At 41.7% G+C, this 19308-nt stretch overlaps 2 protein-coding genes across 2 annotated transcripts in view; both read left to right on the top strand.

Moving 5' to 3' along the window:
• The window catches only part of NPS (neuropeptide S), a 35292-nt gene extending 31433 nt beyond the window's left edge, over window positions 1-3859 (top strand). The window contains exon 8 of the mRNA XM_051801236.1: window positions 1826-3859. Within this exon, the coding sequence (XP_051657196.1) occupies window positions 1826-2035 (210 nt within the window). The 3' untranslated portion in view covers window positions 2036-3859. The remainder of the gene's footprint in view (window positions 1-1825) is intronic.
• Window positions 1-19308, top strand: part of DOCK1 (dedicator of cytokinesis 1) — a 332168-nt gene that overhangs the window by 307910 nt on the left and 4950 nt on the right. The gene's annotated exons all lie outside the window — the stretch shown is intronic.

Below are 19308 nucleotides of genomic sequence, written 5' to 3' on the forward strand. Positions count from 1 at the left end.
TACAATTAGATACATGTATTAATTTGACTTGTTTATAAACCAGTTAATTTATTTGTCAGTGGGTAGGTAAAGTTGAAATTCTTATATGAAGCTGTGGAGAATTATTGCATAGAATCAGGAGTAGAAAGTTGATTGAACTACGAGAGAAAGTAGAACAGCCTGTAAAGCTGAAGTGAGCAGGTTAGTTGAATAATATTAATGTCCTTTCCATGACAAATTGCTGGCCAAGTCACCCAGACACTATCCAAGACTTTCCCAACGTGGAATGAGATATTTTATTTCTAATGATGACCAATTTCCCTCCTCTGGACAAAACCTTCCTTACATCCCTGTATTTTATTGCTGTAAATCACCTCTAGGAGCCACAGCTCATATTTCTGTGTTTCCTCTGGTGTGTTTTGCATCATTATCTTTTCATTAAGGTGATCTGCTGCTGTCAGAATTTCTGGCTACTGGCTACTATTTTATGGATGTGAAATCCCTGTTATCCTTAAAGTATCCATTGCCTGGCTCCTCTCTCTGTTTTACTTCTGTAAATGCTGAATCATCTTTCATTTCTGATCATGGGTAGTTTGGGCACAGCTTGATCTGAGCAGCCACTTTTCCTCCTGGATCTCTTTATGGCAGTGATATCATAGGTAAAACTGAGTTTAATTATTGCAATACATTGAATTTATTTATTCGATTTCAAGATAACAGTGATTTCCTCAGTAAGGGAAGTCTAGGGAGGTAGCAGCTAAAAATTCAAAGGGGAATTTCTCTGTGCCTGGGTTGTTGGTTTTTTTTTTTCATAAAAAAAGTGTTTCTTCTTGTTAGGGAGAAAATTCAGTCTGGGGAAACTCCTCATCTGTGACAGAAGGGGCTGGGACTTGCTCTTGGTTGTTAAGAATCATTAAACAAACAAAAAAAAAATAAAGTACTAAACAGTATTAAATAAAAACAGTAGAATACTGAATTAAAGCTAGTAAATCTAAATTTTATTCCAGTGAAGGCAGGGATTAATCCTATGGCTTTCCATGGAACTTTTAGAGATGGAAGAGTATTGATTTTAGATAGATAACCAACCAGCTGGGAGATCAGGATATGGTGAAAGATGCACACGGCAACTATAGACATGCCAGGAAATGTTTTGCTTTTATAATTCAATGATAATTCAAATGCAATTTAATGTAAGGGCAGTTTAAATCTGGAAAAGTTTCTATGTAGTTTGCATTTTTATCCTGTAAAGCGCAGGTAGAAGGAATGTGTCCAGAAACCTACATGGATTTTTATGCAGAATTTTTAAAATTCCTATTACTATATTTTCATTATTAAACTTTACTACTACCATAACCACTCATACCTACTGGAAATCTTCCTCTCCCAGATTTCTACTTTACAGATATTTTTGTTTTCTCTTACCTGTCATTTAAGCTACATAACTTCACACAAGCTACAACAAGATTCTATTTCATTGTTCACTGAAAAAATCTCATTTTACAGCAATAAACACGGATGCCATTCCAGGGAAACTGTGTCACATGTCACAAGTGGTCACCATCACAGAAAACAATTCCTATCATACTGTGAATGTAATTGTATCAGTATTTTATACCAGAAATGCAGTGAAGATTTCTGGAAAACGATGAAAAAAATCTGATTTTCAGTTTGAGAAATCCCTAGCAAATAACAGTTCATCCTTGTCACAAACAATAAATTGTTTTTGTGTTTCTACTTTGCTTTTCATAGTGAACAAGCCCTGGCAAATACACAAATCCATAATTTTACCTTGTCTTATCTGTCTTTTTTTTTTTTTCCCCTTGTTTGCTTGTTTTTTAATCTCCAGAGCAACAATCCTTTTTATTTGAATTGCCAGCTGTATGGAAAATCTGATTATTGCCTGCTCCTGCTGAACAGCTGCTTAGCCAAGGTGGGCAGGGATGAAGAGCTGGCTCTTTTAAAGCCTCACCTGGAGACACCTCTCGACAAAAGGTCCTTTCGCAACGGCGTGGGATCGGGAATTAAAAAAACTTCCTTTCGAAGAGCAAAGTCATGAACAAGTGCCCCCAGCCACGGCCCCCATTTTGACATCTGATGTTTAACTTTGTGCTTAAAGAGTTATTTTGATGCTTTTCTAGGATCAGACCAGCCCGTGTCCTCAGCATGTAACCGGGTGTTTGTTCCCGAGCGCTCGAGCCGAGCGGAGCAGATGGGATTGCTCGGAACGGGCTTTGTTCCCCAAGTTACAGTGTCATAAAGTTTTGTCTTGGAATGAATGTTTTCAGTTGGTTAATTCCCCTTCTTTGTAAAGCTACAGATTTAATCAAGTTGCTTTTGATTAATACCAAGATAATCCTATGCTATGAGTAGATGTGTGTTTGCAGCCTGTAGGGAGGACGGCGAATATTATTCCCAAAATCCCTCCTCTCTGCCATAGAGACAAACACAAGGCAATCCTCTGCTTTCCTGTCCCAAATCACATTTACTTGAAGGCAACTGCTCTGGCAACTTTAATACACATTTAAAGTACATTTTATTTCAGATTTCCAAAGATATGAAGGGCCACTGATGAAAGGCAGAATCAGGCCCTACTTGTAACTTCCACTGGCTTTTTAATATAGTTATTTAAAATTACTTTAGCAGGGAATAATCTCTGGAGACGTGTCAGCTCATTTCCAGAAGAGTCCTGGGAAATCACTGTAAGGCAGGGTATCAGCACTGCTCCCTGTGCCTCAGTTAATTGACTTCGGTAGGCAACACACAGCTGAGGAAATGTGCCAAATGTGGGATTTTTTTAAAATTTCCTGTTAAAAAAAAAAAAAAAAAAGAAAAAGGTAATTTTGTCTGAAAATAGGTAAATGCAGGATGTAAGAAAGGTCATCTTCTGAGTTACACGTGTGAGTTCTACCTTGTGGCTGTTTCCTCCAAGTGCTGTGATGCTGACTTGAAACGTGGCAGAGTGTCCATGCAATTCCTTTTGCCTTCAAAGCTAAGATACTACTAATAAATCAATAGATGGATGTTTTCTAATATTCCCCTGTTAAAGATCATAACCCAGGAGATCATTATTAACCCTACAAAAAGGTGGTTTGGTATCATCACCTCCATGGTGCCCAATCCTGCGTTTTGCACCTCTGAACCCGTTGGGAAAAGTGACCCGATCATGGAGCTCTTTTGGTGGGATATCAGGTTTCTGGATGATTCCTGGCTGATTCAGGGAGATCAAACACACTCCTGTCTGTGTTTGTCCGAACGGAAAAGTTTCATTTTTCACAGTTTTTAGAGCTGCTTAAACACTTGGTCTCCTTTGGGGTAGTGCTGGTCTCTAGGTTTCTTAGCTCTTGCATCTCTTTGTCGAGTGTCTCCTAGAGAATATTAAAAATTTATAAGGAAAATATCAGATATTTGTTATTCTCATGAATTCTGTCTCCTGTACTGTCAGATGAGCAGGGCAAGAGCAGTGACACAGGAATTCCACTGCAGCAGGACATTTGTCCTGTTCCACTCTTGGCTGCTGTGATTTTGGCCACAGCAGTCTCTTGCAAATACAATTTTCCAATTCCAGCAGCATCCAGGTCTCTCCAGAACTGCCCAAGAAGCTGTGGCTGCCCCATCCCTGGAAGAGTCCAGGGCCAGGTTGGATGGGGCTTGGAGCAACCTGGGCTAGTGGAAGGTGTCCCTGCTCAGGGCAGGGCGTGGAACAGGGTGACCTTTAAGATCTATTCCAACTCAAAGCATTCTGGGATCCTGTGATTCCATGATTCCATGATTCTGTTCTGCATCTGTGCACAGCTGTGGGGATGGAGATGTTTTGCCACAGTGCAGCTTCCTGGTGTTATTCTGTCCTGCTCCTTGCAGCTCATATCCCACCCAACTTAATTTTCAGGAAATAAAAAAAACTGGGACAAATTCAGATTTACATTTTTCTTGGGCTTTCACATCCAGTTTTGTTAACATTTTTCTACGTAATCAAATACATTCCTCCCTTGGTAACCTGGGATGAGCAAGGTTGTCTGGAAGTCAACAGAACTCTACAGGGAGCTTGGAAAATCAGCCTCCTCCCTTTCACTTATTGTGCAGCATGAAAGTAACTCATTTAGTGTTTGACATTTGCCTTGGAGCAGGGAAGGGATGCAGAGCCAGGATCCTGCTCGCACAGACCTTCATCCCCTTTTATTGAAAGGATGGGCTGCAAGAAAAAACAGCTTCTTGGCTGCAGGAAAAAGCTCATTATTTATGATTTAGCCATTCCCTGACAAGCCACTCCACCTTGAGGGATCTGCATAGACAAAAAGATCGTAGGAGGAGGTCACCAAGAGCCATAAGTCTTGTACTCACCTAAATCACACTGAGCAAGCCTGGAAAATGCAGATCATGCAGCTGACTTGCAGGAGTGGTTCTGTCACTGCTGGGCTGATCTTGCCATCACCACCCACTGAAAACTCAGGGCTGCCACTGATGAAATGCTGAACTCTTCCCTGAACTTTAAAGGTGGTTTTATTTTGGAAAGAACAGAGAGTAACATCAGTGATCTCTGTCAGAAAATAAGGATCTAAGGGTGCTATTGCTGAGCACATTAATTTTTATGCTGACAGAAACTGGAAATATGGCATAAGATGTCTCTCTTTTCAGTAAAAAGAGGACATAGGGCTGGCTATAGGGATGCCAACCTACAGCATAATTAATGTGCTGCCAGGAATTATATTCCTTTCTGGAGAACAAGGATTCATTACACTGTGAAAAGATATTTTGTTGACTTTCTTTACTATTTTTCTTGGTTAACCTAAAAGAAGGAGAGAAAATAAGAGAAATAGAGGGTGGGAAGAATAATACTTTGTCTAGGGATTGAGGAGCAAATTGGGAGGTTGGGAATGGCCTGGCCAGTCTTGGCCTTTGATAGTAATTCAGCCTGTGACCTCAGACAAATAATTTATACTGAATTTCTGCTACTGAAAAATAAGAAACTGTCTCCATCAAGCCATCTTGAGTAAGCAGTGTCATGACTGACGGATTTGGGAAGGGCTTTGGAGATGTTGGGGCAGAGAAGGGTGGTTTCCACAGCTGGAGGGGCTGGGAGAGAGGTGTGAGCTCTGCTTCGCCATCAGTGTCACCTCCAGCCTCCCCTTCAGCATGGGACCAAGCATCCTCTGCCCATGTCCATTTTCTAACCCCCAGGGAGCCCTGTGGATCCCACATCCAAGCCAATTCCCAGGTTCATGGCCTGTTTTCAGCAGCACTGTCCATTACTCCAGCTCCAGCCCAGGAAATGGTGCTGGAATGAGACGCTATTCCCCACCGAGGCTGAGAGAGAGGCATCCTCTACCCCTGCACCTTCAAAGGGCAGCTGCTGCAGTTTGTTCAATCTTAAGAATACACGTATTTTCTTAATTTTTGACTGTGCATCCTTTGGTTAAACAGATTAAAATGCATTTAAAGGACATCCAGAATCCATAAGGATTTTTTTTACCTTACTTTGCTCTAACTTGTATCCACCTTTGGAGGCTTTGGACATAAATTTCCACTAATGATTGCCTGTCTATGGGCTATGGGAGCCATCACTGAGCTCAGCAATCACTACTTTGAGCAGCCCCTCTGTCCTGAGCCCTGGGGTTGGGATGAAGCTACCCTGTGGCTGTGGGAGCTGCATCCCCATCCCATCTCCACACCTGGAATTGCTCCTTGCAAAGAGCTGGACGTGTTATTGCCTGTTTCCTGCTGCTTCTCTGCTCCCTAAAAATGATCTGTGACTCTGAAGGAGGCAGCTGAGATTCCCAGTAGGTGAAACTCAGAAGAACAAATCCAATAAAACGTGAATGAGCAAAATCTGCCCGAAGACAAGAAGAGGAATTAACATGTTTTTTCTTCTTCACAGATTATTGGCAAGAAAGGCAATTAAATAGCCTGATGTAATAGCATCTAATTAACTTGCAAGACTGAAAATTCTTTGTTTTAATGACATACCAATACTTGGTTTTCTGATTACCAAGCACATATTGAAGTATATATATCACACTGAGATTTCCTAATTTGCTATTATTTGCCTGTAAATGGTAATTTATTACCTCAAAATACTGAAAATGAGAAAGGAAGAAGTCTCTTGCTGCTTTTAGCTCTGGATATAATTTTGACCTTAAGAAAGAACAAGACAGATATGAGAGAGTATATTAGATGTTATTATTACCCTAATAAAATAGAGATAAAAATCATAGTGCAGAAAGACTCTGAGACAACTATTAACCATTTGTCATAGAAAGAAAACCAAAATTTAACTTATCAGATAGTCTGGCACTTTAAAGATTCATCATGAAAAATTACTTCTAACAGTGAAGCATTTATGCAATATGTCATTGATGAGCTGTCTGCTTAAATGTTTAAAGAGTTTGGGAAAAGACTGAAAAAATGTCAAAGATACGCTTTTTATTAGTCTGGCAGAGAGCTTCACTGTATTTAAATTTATTTTTAAGAGTGAAACACTGTGGCATTACATTTTTCTTTGCGAAAACAAGCTGAGCTCGTTGTTCTACCCCAACGTGAGATGGTTGGTGAGCACAGCCAAAGTGAGGATGGAGCTTTTTACCTGAAAAAATGACACAGCTGTACATCAAACATCACCCCAGAGCCCGGGGAAATTTTGCTGCCTTTGTGCCAATAGAAAGACTTTTTCTCCTAATCCCCTCCTGGATTCGAAGTCACCGGGTTGATTATGCTGGAAATGAAGCATATCTTAACAGCTTGATCAGCTGAGACCCATCTCCTCGGATCCTTCCGTGTGGATCTTTCAGGAGACATAACAGGGCTCAGTGTGAGCAGAAATGAGCTGTCAGGTGCTGCTCTCGAGGTATCACCCACAGCTCATTGGGGGCAGCCCAGAGAGGCTGAGCTCCTCGACGGGCTTTGGCTCAGACACTCAGGGGGAGGGAATGTTTTGTGTTCGCTCCTCACGGCCTGTCCAAGGAGCCCAGAGAATCTCTATGGCAACCCTTGAGCACCTCACAGCAGCTCTGTGCTCTGACAGATTCCTCTGCCCACAAAACATCCTCACTGATCCCTGTGGTTTGTGCCCACTGTCTGCTCTAACCCACCAGCTCTCGATTCAGGCACCAGAGCTCAGCTGGCACTTCCAGACCACAGCCAAATGTGGAGCTGGAGCTCCATGAGGAGCCCAGGCCACTGTGGTTGGCTCTCTGTCTTCATTAGCATCTTAATTAGCAGCATGACACTTGGATGAACCGAAGGAACTGGGGAAATTTATTGTTAAACACCAAGATGTAAATACAGGAGTCAGCATTCCAGAGTCATTCCAGTCCCTCTCCACACTGCTTTGCTGTTTGTTTTAACTAAAAACTACACTAGCAAGGAGATGGTGGTTATGCATTTGCAGAGGTTGCTTTTTTCCCCCCTTTATTTTCAAGTAAAAATCATAAATGAAATGAAAAGAATAAATGGATCTCAACTCATAGAGGGAGATTATATACAAATAAAATGACCACTGAGGGGGGGGGAAATAATTTCCATTTAGTGGTATTTGCTCTTTTTCACTGACTATTTCATGGATAATCCTCCACAGTACTGTTTTAGAATACTTTTATCGTAAATGAAGACCCAGGATCACGATATATTTTGGTAGGAGCCATCTCCTTTGGTAGGAAGCATCTCCTTTCAGGTCATAACTTTAGTTGTCTCAATTTTGAACTGTCACACTGATTATATTAATGATTTCTTTTTTTGTGGCAACTGAATAGCAGTTGGGGTGACCTTCCCCACTCTCAGAAAATGTGAGAGATACCATGTGTTCCTGGTTTGAAGGCATAAGGGCTTCTGCTGCACTCCTACATATTTTGGATTAAAGAACCTGGCTTCTTGGAGAGGCCTACCTTTGGGTTCCCATGTTGTGACAAGGGATGTGTTTGACTCTGCTGGTCTTTCTGCTTTGTAGTTTTAGTCAGGTCTTCAAATTATTCCTTCCTGTTGAGAATGTGGATCTCATTATCTTCCTGGATGATGGGAGCAGCACAGTCACGAGCATATTTTGTGCTTCTCAGCAATGCCTGGCAAAGTACACCCTGTGAAATGCCACTTGGTTTCATGTTTCTCAGTTTTTAATTCATTTTCATGTGGCAAAATTTGGCAGAAATAATTGTTGCAAGAGACACCATGGCGTGTCAGGAAGGATGGTAAGCTATCCATCTAATTAGGCAGCAATTGGTACTGGCTGGAGTGGCCATAATGTGAGGAAGCCATGTGGAAGTCAAGGGCAGAAGCTGTTTGACTGCTCATTATTGACTCTGTGTCATGTTTGGCATCAGAAATCATGCAGAAAGGGGGTTAATCCTGAGTGTTGGAATTGAACTGCTCTCATATGTCTGCCCTCAAGATGTGCAAGACAATCGAAAATCCTTTATTTCTGTATCTGTCAACAAAATAGCTCAATTGCAAGAAAGAAAACTTAATACAGTATTTATATTGTCTTGTAAAGACTCAGAGAATGGTTTGGGTTGGAAGGGATTCATCCCACCCCCTGCCATGGGCAGGGACACCTTCCACTAGCCCAGGTTGCTCCAAGCCCTGTCCAGCCTGGCTGTGGACACTTCCAGGGATGGGGCAGCCACAGCTTCTCTGGGCAACCTGTGCCAGGGCCTCCCCACCCTCATGTCAATTTAATAATAAAATTTTATAATTACAGCCACTTGAGGCAATGTAGGAAAGATGGCTGGAGGAGCTTATGGAGTGATTTAAGGCCAAATTCTGATTGCTGGACTTCATGAATTATGCCAACTGATGCATGGAGATCCTGTTGATTACTTTACACAGCCTTAAAAGAAAGAAGACAAATGACCCATGTGGGTAGAATTGGGCTACAAAAAGGTGAAAAAATAAATTTCTTTTTCCGCTTGCCAAAGTGGGTTGGTTTTATACTGTATTTGCTTTTCTGCAAAGACCTGCAATAAGGTAACTGGCTTTCTCATAGAATATTCTGAGCTGGAAGGGATTCACTGGAAGGGTCCAGCTCCTGAAAGAAGCATGCTCATGGATGTTTCTGTCTTCCAGCAGCTGGGCAAGCTCCTGTGTCAGACCACTATCTCCACTTCAAATAGATGCAACTCAACACCACTAAAGCTTTGAGCAGCCCAACCAGTTTCTCTATTTTTGTATCAAGCTAGCCTTTTTCCAAGCCTTTGCCACCAAACTATTGCTTCTGGAGCCCAGGTGCTTTGTGATGCACTGCTGGAACTTCACATTTTCCCAGTGTGAGGAAGGTGTGTGAGGATGAGCTCTGCAGCAGGATCAGCTCTGCTCTGTGGTGCTTTGCTCTTTTGCATGTCAAGCATGGTGCCAATTTGCATATTTGGGTACTTGAACTTTACAGATCACTCCTTATGATCAACAAATAAGGTGTCATTTACGTGCTTGTGTTAAGGAAATGAGTTACATTTCTCTTCACAGCGTTCTCAGGATGAAGTCAGATGTTTTGGCACAGTGCAAGCTCTCATCCCTGGCTCGTGCTGTTTGCCTGTCACCCAGGCTCTACCTCTGAGCCTGTAACTGCTTAATTAATGATCCCATAGATGCTATAGGCTTAAAAAACTGGATGTTCGGGTCACTAGCTGAAGGTGATATTTTGCTAAACTATATTCAATTATTTGGCTTTTTATTTACATAAAATACCTTGTATTTTAGATTAATATGGTCATATAGCATTAAAAAAGTCAACAGAATTTTTAAGGATCTCATGGCTGAAGACAGTTCCATTTGAGAAATTAGAAGAAAAGTGCTTGTATCAGTGGTTGCAGAGTTAGTGGTGGAGTATATGATGTGGTTGTTCCTTAATGGTTATTAATATATGAGGGTGATGAGGCCCTGGCACAGATTACCCACAGAAGCTGTGGCTGCCCCATCCCTGGAAGTGTCCAAGGCCAGGTTGGATGGGACTTGGAGAAACCTGGGCTAGTGGGAGGTGTCCCTGCCCATGGCAGGGTGGTGGAATGAGATGATCCTTGGTGTCCCTTCCAACCCAAACCATTCTGGGATTCTGTGATGCTTTAGCTCATTAAAGCTCCTCCCCTGCAGCACAGACAGGGGCAGGGAGAAGGTCCTGGCCCCTGTAGGGCAGCATTTCACTTCATAAGAATTCCCCAATGCACATCCTTCTCCACATGAGCCTCCTTGATGCCCATATGTCTGTGACAGCACCAGAATCTTCCTTTTCAGCTGTTGCCAGTAGCTTTTATCTATGGCAATATTTTTTTTTAAATGTGTTTCCAGCAAATGGAGCGATTTTATTTTGTGCAAACCTTGAAAGAAATTAATCTTCCTCATTATCATGGAATCATGGAATGGCTTGGGTTGGAAGGATTCCCATGTGTTTCGTACCATTAAAGCACATACACCTGACATAGAGCCATTAAAAAATGGGCCCATTTTTCCTTTGCTTTTGGTAGGAAACTTCCCCAGACCTCCTGTGTCACCTTGGGCAGGTTACTGAGTATTTCTGCACTTGGGTCTTGAAGGAAAAAATTATGAACTTGTCCTTTTTCCCTTCCTTTGTTCCATCGATGAGATTTTCTGCTCCTGGGGCTGGTAGACACTTTCCACTTGGAGTTTGTGTGGCATCCAGGAAGAGCAAATTAATTAAGAACAAATAAGTGGTGTGTCAGCACTACTGTAGTGCAAACAATAACTAATTGTGGGAATGATGTGATGGCATGAAGGAGGAGATTTACAGAGGAGAGAGGAGGGTCTAAAACTGGATCTCTGAGTAAATTCCATATTTTGGAGATGTATTTTGTCCTGCAACCTGCCCAAGAAAAAAGTTACCAGAGAGATAAAAATCCATGACATCTCTATACTTTGATTTTTCTTCATTTCTTTATGTTCATGAGCTGAGCTTTTTTCATTTGGTGGGGCTAGGGATGGGAGATGTGGCACTTTTTTCCCCTGAAATTGCTGGGGGTTAGCATTCCATAATTATTTTTGTCATAAAGATGAATCTCATCTTAAAAAAGTTGGAAGCTAACAACACCTCAGCTTTGATATATGAATGTTACCACTTTGAATGTTGGAATGGTTTATGGTTTTATGACTATGAGACATTTCTTAGCCTCTGATTCAGAAACACATTTCCTACACATTTTAAAGCAACTTTTGGTCTTGGACTTTTTTTTCTCTATTCTTTTTTTTTTTTTTTGCTCATCTTTTATTTCTAAGTGAATTTAAGAGATCGTAGGATTTTAGAGATATTCATCACAAAATGAGTAGTCACTTTTAGCCACCTCTAGTTTAATACCCTGCAGTGTCAAGGAAGGGCTGCGTTGCATTAATTCCCACAAATTCCAGCTCAGAAATCATGGAGCAGTTGCAATATGAAATAGTTAATGTGTGTTAGGAGTTTTTTTAACTCTACCCTCCTTGCTGTACAAAGATCATGCAAATGCCGCGTTTGAGAGAAGATATTCACAGAACTGTAGTAGTTTCTGAAATGAAAATAGTATTGTTTTATTTGGAACGTGTTTCTGCTCTCACCCCCAGCCTCCCAAAGCGCTGGTGGCTCCGCACATTGCAATGAGCTGGTTAAAATACACTGGGAAAAAAAAGCAGGAAAATGGAAGACTGCCCTCTAACGTCAACAAAACCAAGCAAAGGGGACTGGAAAGGCAACACAAGGAGGGTAGGGGGGTTTAGGATTGGCTCCAACTGCTCTGGATAAACAGCATTTTGAGTAGAAAAGTAGAGGAACATTTGAAAATGTGGGTATTTCAAAAGCATCAAGTGCAGCTGAGATGGCAGGACCCAGAAAAAGCCAAATCAGAGCCTCAAATGCTGTTTGTTTTGCAAATCCTCCCCCAGATGAGGCTCCAGCCATTTCCTCACTGCCTTTCACAGGATGCAGATTTGGTGTGATTGAGTCTGTGAGGGGAGGGCTTGTGGGCAATGGGTTTATTTTAGCAGCAAAATCAGCTGGCACCGGGTGGCACAGAACAACCTGGAGCTGTTCTGCAGCATCAGTGGGGCAGTGAAGAGCTCAGAAAAGAGGGCCCCTGGTTTTCTAGTGTTGAATACACAAAGAAACCCATGAGATGATGCAAAGCCTTGAGGAATGTGGCAATGAAAACATCTCAGCAACAGCCTAACCTCACATTTGTGGGACAGGAGTTGTCATTTCGGGGACAGGAGCTGTCACTCAGACTAACCAGGGTCCAGCAGAAGGTGTCTTTAAGACCAGGCTGGAGGGGCCTGTGAGCAACCTTCTAGTGGAAGGTGTCCCTGTCCATGGCAAGGGTTTGGAACCAGATGGTCTTTAAAGTCCCTTCCAACCCAAACCAGTCTATGGTTCTGTGAGTCTGATTTTAGAGCAGTAAAGTTACACCATCCCATTGCTGTCAGTTCCTCCAGCTGCCTCTGTTCTTACAGAAGATACTTCAGGAGGGGGAAAAAAAAAAAAAGTACCATCAGCAAGAAAACTTCAAGTATTAATTTGTGGTTGTCTGAAAAGCTGAGCAGGGGGGTTGGACCTGATGATCCACTGTGATCCCTTCCAACCTTACCCGTTTCTGTTCTCCATGGAGAGGCAGACTCTAAATATAAAATATTTCATGATATGATAGCAGTTGTCAAAACACACAGATTATAAAATAAACATGTAGTGGATCTGTTACCACTTTTTATTGCAACAAATGTACTATAAAAATGCTTAAGATACCCCAAAGAAATGAAAAATCAACAGTTGCATTATGAATCAAAGATTATCGAACACAGGGCATGAGTTGGCTGTGAGGTCCTGCTCTACTTATACACACACATTTTTCCTGCCCTTCTCTGATTTCTACACCACCATATTTTTGGAGTTGGTTTTCCATTGCTGACCAGGAGCAGATTTCTGGGTTGTTTATGGTACTTCTGATTTCACACACTGGTTTCCCACCCACTGCTGCTTATCCACAGAGAAGGGTTTGGGGAAAAAACATGAAACGTGTTTCCACAAACCCTCCAGAGTGCAATGCTTAATTTTATGATCATTCAGCCAGCTCATAGCAATATACACAGGGGAAGAACACCAAGGTGGATGTAAATTCAAACATGATTGAAACATCAATCACTTGCTCACTGAGAAATATTTACAGTGGGTTTTTAACTTGACAAAGGAATAATGAAACATGCATCCTAGGGGGTTTTATGGGCAAATTTTAGTCCAAACATTTACAATTTATGCAGGAATTGTTTGCTCATCAAGTATTGAAAAAGGCCGGGAATGAAACAAAACCCCAAAGGGGCTTGAAAATGGTCTGGCCAGAAATATTCTCCAAACAGTTTTCCATTGGAAAATGCCAGATCATGAAAAATGAAGCGATCCGTGGAAATCAATCAACCCTGACAAGTCACAGCAGGGAAGATTTCCTGCCAGCTGCCAAACTCCCTGCTCCTCTCTCTTTTAAGTGTCAGATCAATGATGTTCACCCACCTGAGCACCTGGACAGGTGGTTGGGAGCTGCCACATCCCATGTCCTGTGTCTCTCCAACCCTGGAAGCCACGAGGAGCTTCAGAGCCATTGCAGCCAAGTGTCACTTCGACCTTTCTGTGAAGCTGAATGACAGATTTCCTCTTTTGAAGTGACATATGCAGGTGTGTTTGATTTTTCCCATTTATTAATGGGTATTTTTAACGTCAGGAATCCTTGCACTGGGGTTTCTGATCTCCTGTGCAAGAAAGGAGAAGAAAATCCAAGCTGAAAACTGTGGCATAACCTTAAGAAAAGATCTCCCGGATTCACAAAGCATTTGGACTCTAAAAGACCAATCTGGCTCTAAAGATCAGAACATTTCTTGAAGTCAATACGTGTTTATTCCTTGTTTTTCAGTGGTTCTCAGATAATCCAAAGCAAGCTGAGCCCTCCTGGTGCTAAAAAGAGAGAGAAGTGCCAGCCTTGGAGAGCTGCCACATGGATTGGCCATTCCCAAACTGCAGTGCAGGTACTCAGGGTGGGTCAGGAGGCTTTCCTAAACCTCATTATATCCTCCATGGAGGGATTAGCCCTGCAGCTCCTGCACCTGCACTAATTTAGGGGCAATGGGGGGGATACAACAGTTGGGATCCACAGTTAATGGCCCTGCTGGCTCTGCACCCAAGATGCCGGAGGTGTTTCTGGAATATAATAAGCACTTTAGTTTTTTGTGTTTTTTTTTTTTTTTTTCATTTTAGCTATAGCATGGTGTGTTTCCCAGACATAAAGGAGGTGTTCCAACGCTTCTTGGCATCAGTTTTGGGTACATATGTGTAGGCTTAAGATGCCCGTTAGCAGATGGAGCTGGTGCAGATGGCACGGCTGTCACATATGGGGAGGAGTGTTTGAGCCCTTGGAGTAGGAGTGTGATGTTATTCTCAGTCAGAGGGGTCAGAATAGCTTTCACTTGTCACTCAGGTTTCTTGGTACCTGTTATTTCAGGCTGGAAAACTCCGTAAATATCACATGTCAGGGCTCATTGCTGGAAGCTGGAGAGGGATGGGATTGTGAGAGGCGTTTCCAGCTAAGGCAGCCTGTGTTCTGTAAGTTATTCCTGATAAATGCTGACTAATTGTTATCTTTTTTTTTAATAAATCCCATAAGGAGAGATGCAGCTCCCCTCCACACAGCTATAGGCTGGTTTAAATTAAGATTCAGGAGAGTGATGGGAACATGCCATTACTGAGTGTGTGGGGAGAGCAAGGAAATACTGCCATGCTCTCGCTTCCCAGAAGCAATTTCTAACCTCTCTTTCCAAACACAAAACCCACTAGTGGGCAGAAACCAATATTAAATCTGTCATGTTTTTATTTCCTTCTAACATCTCTGTTTGAAATCTAAACTAACTTGCAGAGAAAAGCAAGGAGCTCTCTAACACAGCAGTAACAACAAAAGGCAATAAAACATCTCTGGGCTCTCCTGACATTCCATAACCTGTTAAAAGCAGAGTATTCCACGGCAGTGACTGAAGGGTTTTATGTCTCGTATGGATTTTCTTCGAATTTAAATGAAGGAAACCAAACAACAAGGAAGATTCTTCCACTTTAATAGCTGAAAGAGTGAATTCTCTGGAAAACAAGTGGGATAACTTTTATCTTTTCCTAATGAAAACACTGCCACCAGCTGGTTAATAAATGGTTTTGACTTGAGCTTTACATAGAAAGAATTATACTGAATTTTTAAACTCGTTTTGATATTTTAGGTCAATATGTTTTCAGAATAGAAAGTAATTAATTATCTATATGCTCCATTAGTCAAATAAAAGTACATGATAATAAAGCAATTAATGTTTTTTACCTTAAGTAAATAAATAAACAAAAGTGACCACTACATGAGGTACATTTAACATTTTCCACCTTCATGGACTGGTGTGACCATCTCAGACTCCACCACGGCTCCAGGTTTCATAACAGACTATTTTTAAATTATTAGTGAAATTATTTGAATTGAGGCCACTTGAAATCTCTTAAAATATATTTGCTTTTTCAGATTCATGTGTTTTTTACTGATGTCCAGCGTTTTGTCGAGTCACTTCTCATTGGAGCTGCCATAAACCCTGACAGCTCTGTGCTGTGATGGCAGCATATGGTACAGTCATGGGTCTTGCTACCAAGACTTTTAGGTGGTGCCACAAAAGCCATCAACTCTTGACTCCTGATTTTGCTCAAACATCAGCAGTGGCTTCGTTCAGCAGCACTGACATTTCAATTGCCATGTTCTTACTCCCACATTTGAGACAATTCACATGTTCAAAATGATCATTTCAGGTTTTCTGCAGAAAAATGCAGTTCAACTTTTTAAAGTTGCCATAACAATCACAGAGAAGGGAAATCTTGTAAGTGGAGATTGAGGCTTGGAGGAGTAATTCTGTGCTGAGGAGGGATTCCCAATTGATCTTGTGTCGGAGACAAAGTGGATATATTGGATATATTGCAGTTCCAGACATTGCCAGGGCAGCAGTAGATGTGTTTCATAATGGAGAACATCATTTTCCTTGCAAGTGATGATCTCCTTTGGCCTCAGACTCAGGTAGTGACTTTTTGTGTTTGTGGTTTGTTTGTTTGTTTTGTTTAGGGTTTATGGGATTTTTTTTTTAAATCTCTTTCAGCAAGTTGAAGCCATGAGGAATTTCGGGGCCCCAAACTTTGACCCGAGGAGAATATTTGTTACCCACCAAACCTGAGTTATCACAGAATCATTTAGGCTGGAAAAGACCTACAGGATCATCAAACCCACCCTGTGCCCAATCCCCAACTTGTCCCCCAACCCAGAGCACTGAGTGCCACATCCTTCCTTGGACACCTCCAGGGATGGGGACTCCACCACCTCCCTGGGCAGCCCCTTCCAATGCCTGACAACCCTTTTCATGAAGAAATTCCTCCTGATGTCCAACCTGACCCTCCCCTGGCCCAGCTTGAGGCCGTTTCCTCTCCTCCTGTCCCTTATTCCCTGGGAGCAGAGCCTCCAAAGTTCCAAATTCCCACCTGCTTCCAGTCAGTTTTCTTACATTTCTTACACTTCTCACTTAATTAGCGCTAAGTCTCAATGATTTTTTTTTTTTTAATTTGTAGCAGAAGCCATAAATTTTTCATTTTAAAATTAAGAAGAAAAATGTCACTTGCTATACATGGCAGCATTTGAACTGAGCTATAAAATAATAATATAACAATAATACAATAGTATAGCCACATAACCCTCTCTGATGTGCAACAGAAGCACCACTGGAAGCTGTATGGGGTGGATGGGATCTGCAGGTTACACAATATTTCTCCTCCCAGATGCTTTAGCCAAGAAGGAGGACCCCCAATCCAGCACAGCCTCCTGCAGAGGGGTTGTTCCAGGCACAAGGCTCCTGCCACTGAGGGAAAACTCTCCACTTCAATGGAATTTTTCCCACTTCTTTCAGGACTTTGAAAAATACAGTGGGAAAATATCAACAGGCCCATGGGACATACGAGTACTTGCATCACTCCTATTTAAAAGCTGATTTTTCCACCTTAAATTAATTTCCTCCTGTGTGTTTAGCACTGTCACACAGCATCACCTTAGCCATAATTAAGGCTGAATTAATATTCCCACTGAAGCCAGCCTGAAGTCCTCACATCCCACATTTAAACAGTGGATTCTTCCTCCAGCTTTAGCACAGGGAATACTTAAAGGAGCAGCTGGGTTTTCTTTTAAAATATTCAAAGAAATATTTACTATTTTGCTCAAGGTTTTGTTCTGGGCTTGTTGCTGGTTGTGTTGTAGAATACCCATCAGGGATCTGCAGAGGAATGTTGGAGGGCACCCAGGAATTCCTGCTTGTTGAACTCCCCTTTCCCACTCATATCAGCATGTTCCTCTCACACTGTGGGGAGCCTCTTGAAGCTGCTCTGTTACCTTCACAAATGAAACAAAAATTCAATTACTGGAAAGATCAGCATCCATTGCTTTGGTGCAGCCAACCAGTGGAAGAGTTTTTATTGATTTCTTCAGAATGTCAATATCAAGGTAGAAACATTGCAAGAGAAACAACCTTTTCTTTTCTCTTAACATGCATACAAGCATAGAAAAATTGAAAATAAACCCTCAGACCTCCTGTTTTGAAATAGAACTTTCAGCAGTGTGTACTCAGAGCAGAGAGGTGATGCCAATCCTCAGATGCTCCTGGAGATGAATTAAAACTTTCCATCCATGGATGAAAGTTCACCTGTTGATGAAATCTGTCTAATATTTGAAGTCAAAGATCCAGAATACCTGGAGTAATACTTTAAAGGTTAAGATGAGATATTGGGAAGAAATACTTCCCTGTGAGGGTGGTGAGGTCCTGGCACAGGTTGCCAAGAGAAGCTGTGGCTGCCCTTGGATCCCTGGAAGTGTCCAAGGCCAGCTTGGACAGGGCTTGGAGCAACCTGGGCTGGTGGAAGGTGTCCCTGCCCATGGCAGGGGGTGAAATGGGATGGTCTTTAATGTCCCTTCCAACCTAATCCATGTGATAATTCTATGATATGTTGATCTTAAAATCTCTTAGAGTCCCTTTATTAATAATTAAATTGTGATTACTTGTTACCCCTCAAGGATAAAGTCTTAATGAGGAGCAAAGCAGATCTCTGACTGGGATACCAAAAACCAAGTTGGCAATTACAGATCTTGGTTTCTAACAGGGTTGAGGTTTGTTCTTAACATATGAGATGAGCATGATTGTCTTGAGAGCTCATTAGGCCTAAACTAATACCCCTTGCCATCAGCAGAAAGCTGAGTTGGTTGAGGACTGGGTCAGGTCTTCATCCATGTAAGTCCCTCCGCTGAACTCTTTTCAGATATTTTCTTTACTTAAAAGTAATTCCAAGTTTGCATTAAAAATATTTACTTCTTGTACTCCTAGGCTGTGATCTTTGTGTTCTATTTGTATGTATTCTTTATTTTAGGTAAAATCTTCCATTAGTAAAGGTAAGAACCAAGACAATAAAACAATTTAAAACTCAGAACTTTTAAAGCTAATTAGATTATTGTGTGGAATTCAACATACTGCATTTTTTTTCCTGCATAGGCTACAGGTTTCTGCCAAGTTTTACTCTTACCTTAATACTACCAAGACCTAAATCAATTTATGTTATTGTTTTAAAAGTGATAAAACTTTAAATGACTCAAAGTCTTCCACGAGCCCTGTGGTTTCCAACCTGGGAGCTCCTTGTGAGATATTATTCTCCCTAAAAAGAGCATGTACTGCAACCTTCCATGATGTGAGACCAAATTAATTGCTTCTGTTGTTCCTTGGAAACAAACATTTATCTAATGACCCAATATCTCATTAGGCAGAACGAAATTACTGGTTTTGCTGAAGAGTGGTTTGCCCAGGGAGGAGCTCCTCAGTACCTGATTTGTCGTGAACTGACGGTAGGTATGGTACCTTAAAACATCAGAAAATCAAAATTATTTTTCTGTGCACCTTCCACACTCTTAAGTCTCTCCTATTCTTCATATCCACTGACATGCCTGAGTGGGATATCACTGTTCAGCAATAACAACAAACAGATTCAAGTCCATCAGCTGCAAAAGGTTTCCTCTGGGATGGAATTCAGGACATAAAACATTTTACAGCACCAGTGCAGATTATGTCATGTTCTCCCAATAGTCCAATTAATTTCGATAGACCTCTTGAAAAATAAGGTAGTGCCAGTGGAGAGAAGAGGGGAGTCATCCCCACGAGTTCACAGAATCACAGAATATGCTGAGTTGGAAGGAACCCAGAAGGATCATCAAGTCCAACCCTCAGCCCTGCACAGGACCATCCCCAAGAGTCACACCCTGTGCCTGAGAGCATCATCCAAACACTCCTTGAGCTCTGGCA

The sequence above is a fragment of the Manacus candei genome, unplaced genomic scaffold, assembly GCF_025592945.1.
Source record: "Manacus candei isolate 608988 ecotype Guabito, Panama unplaced genomic scaffold, ASM2559294v1 h1tg000050l, whole genome shotgun sequence".
NCBI classification, from domain to species: domain Eukaryota; kingdom Metazoa; phylum Chordata; class Aves; order Passeriformes; family Pipridae; genus Manacus; species Manacus candei.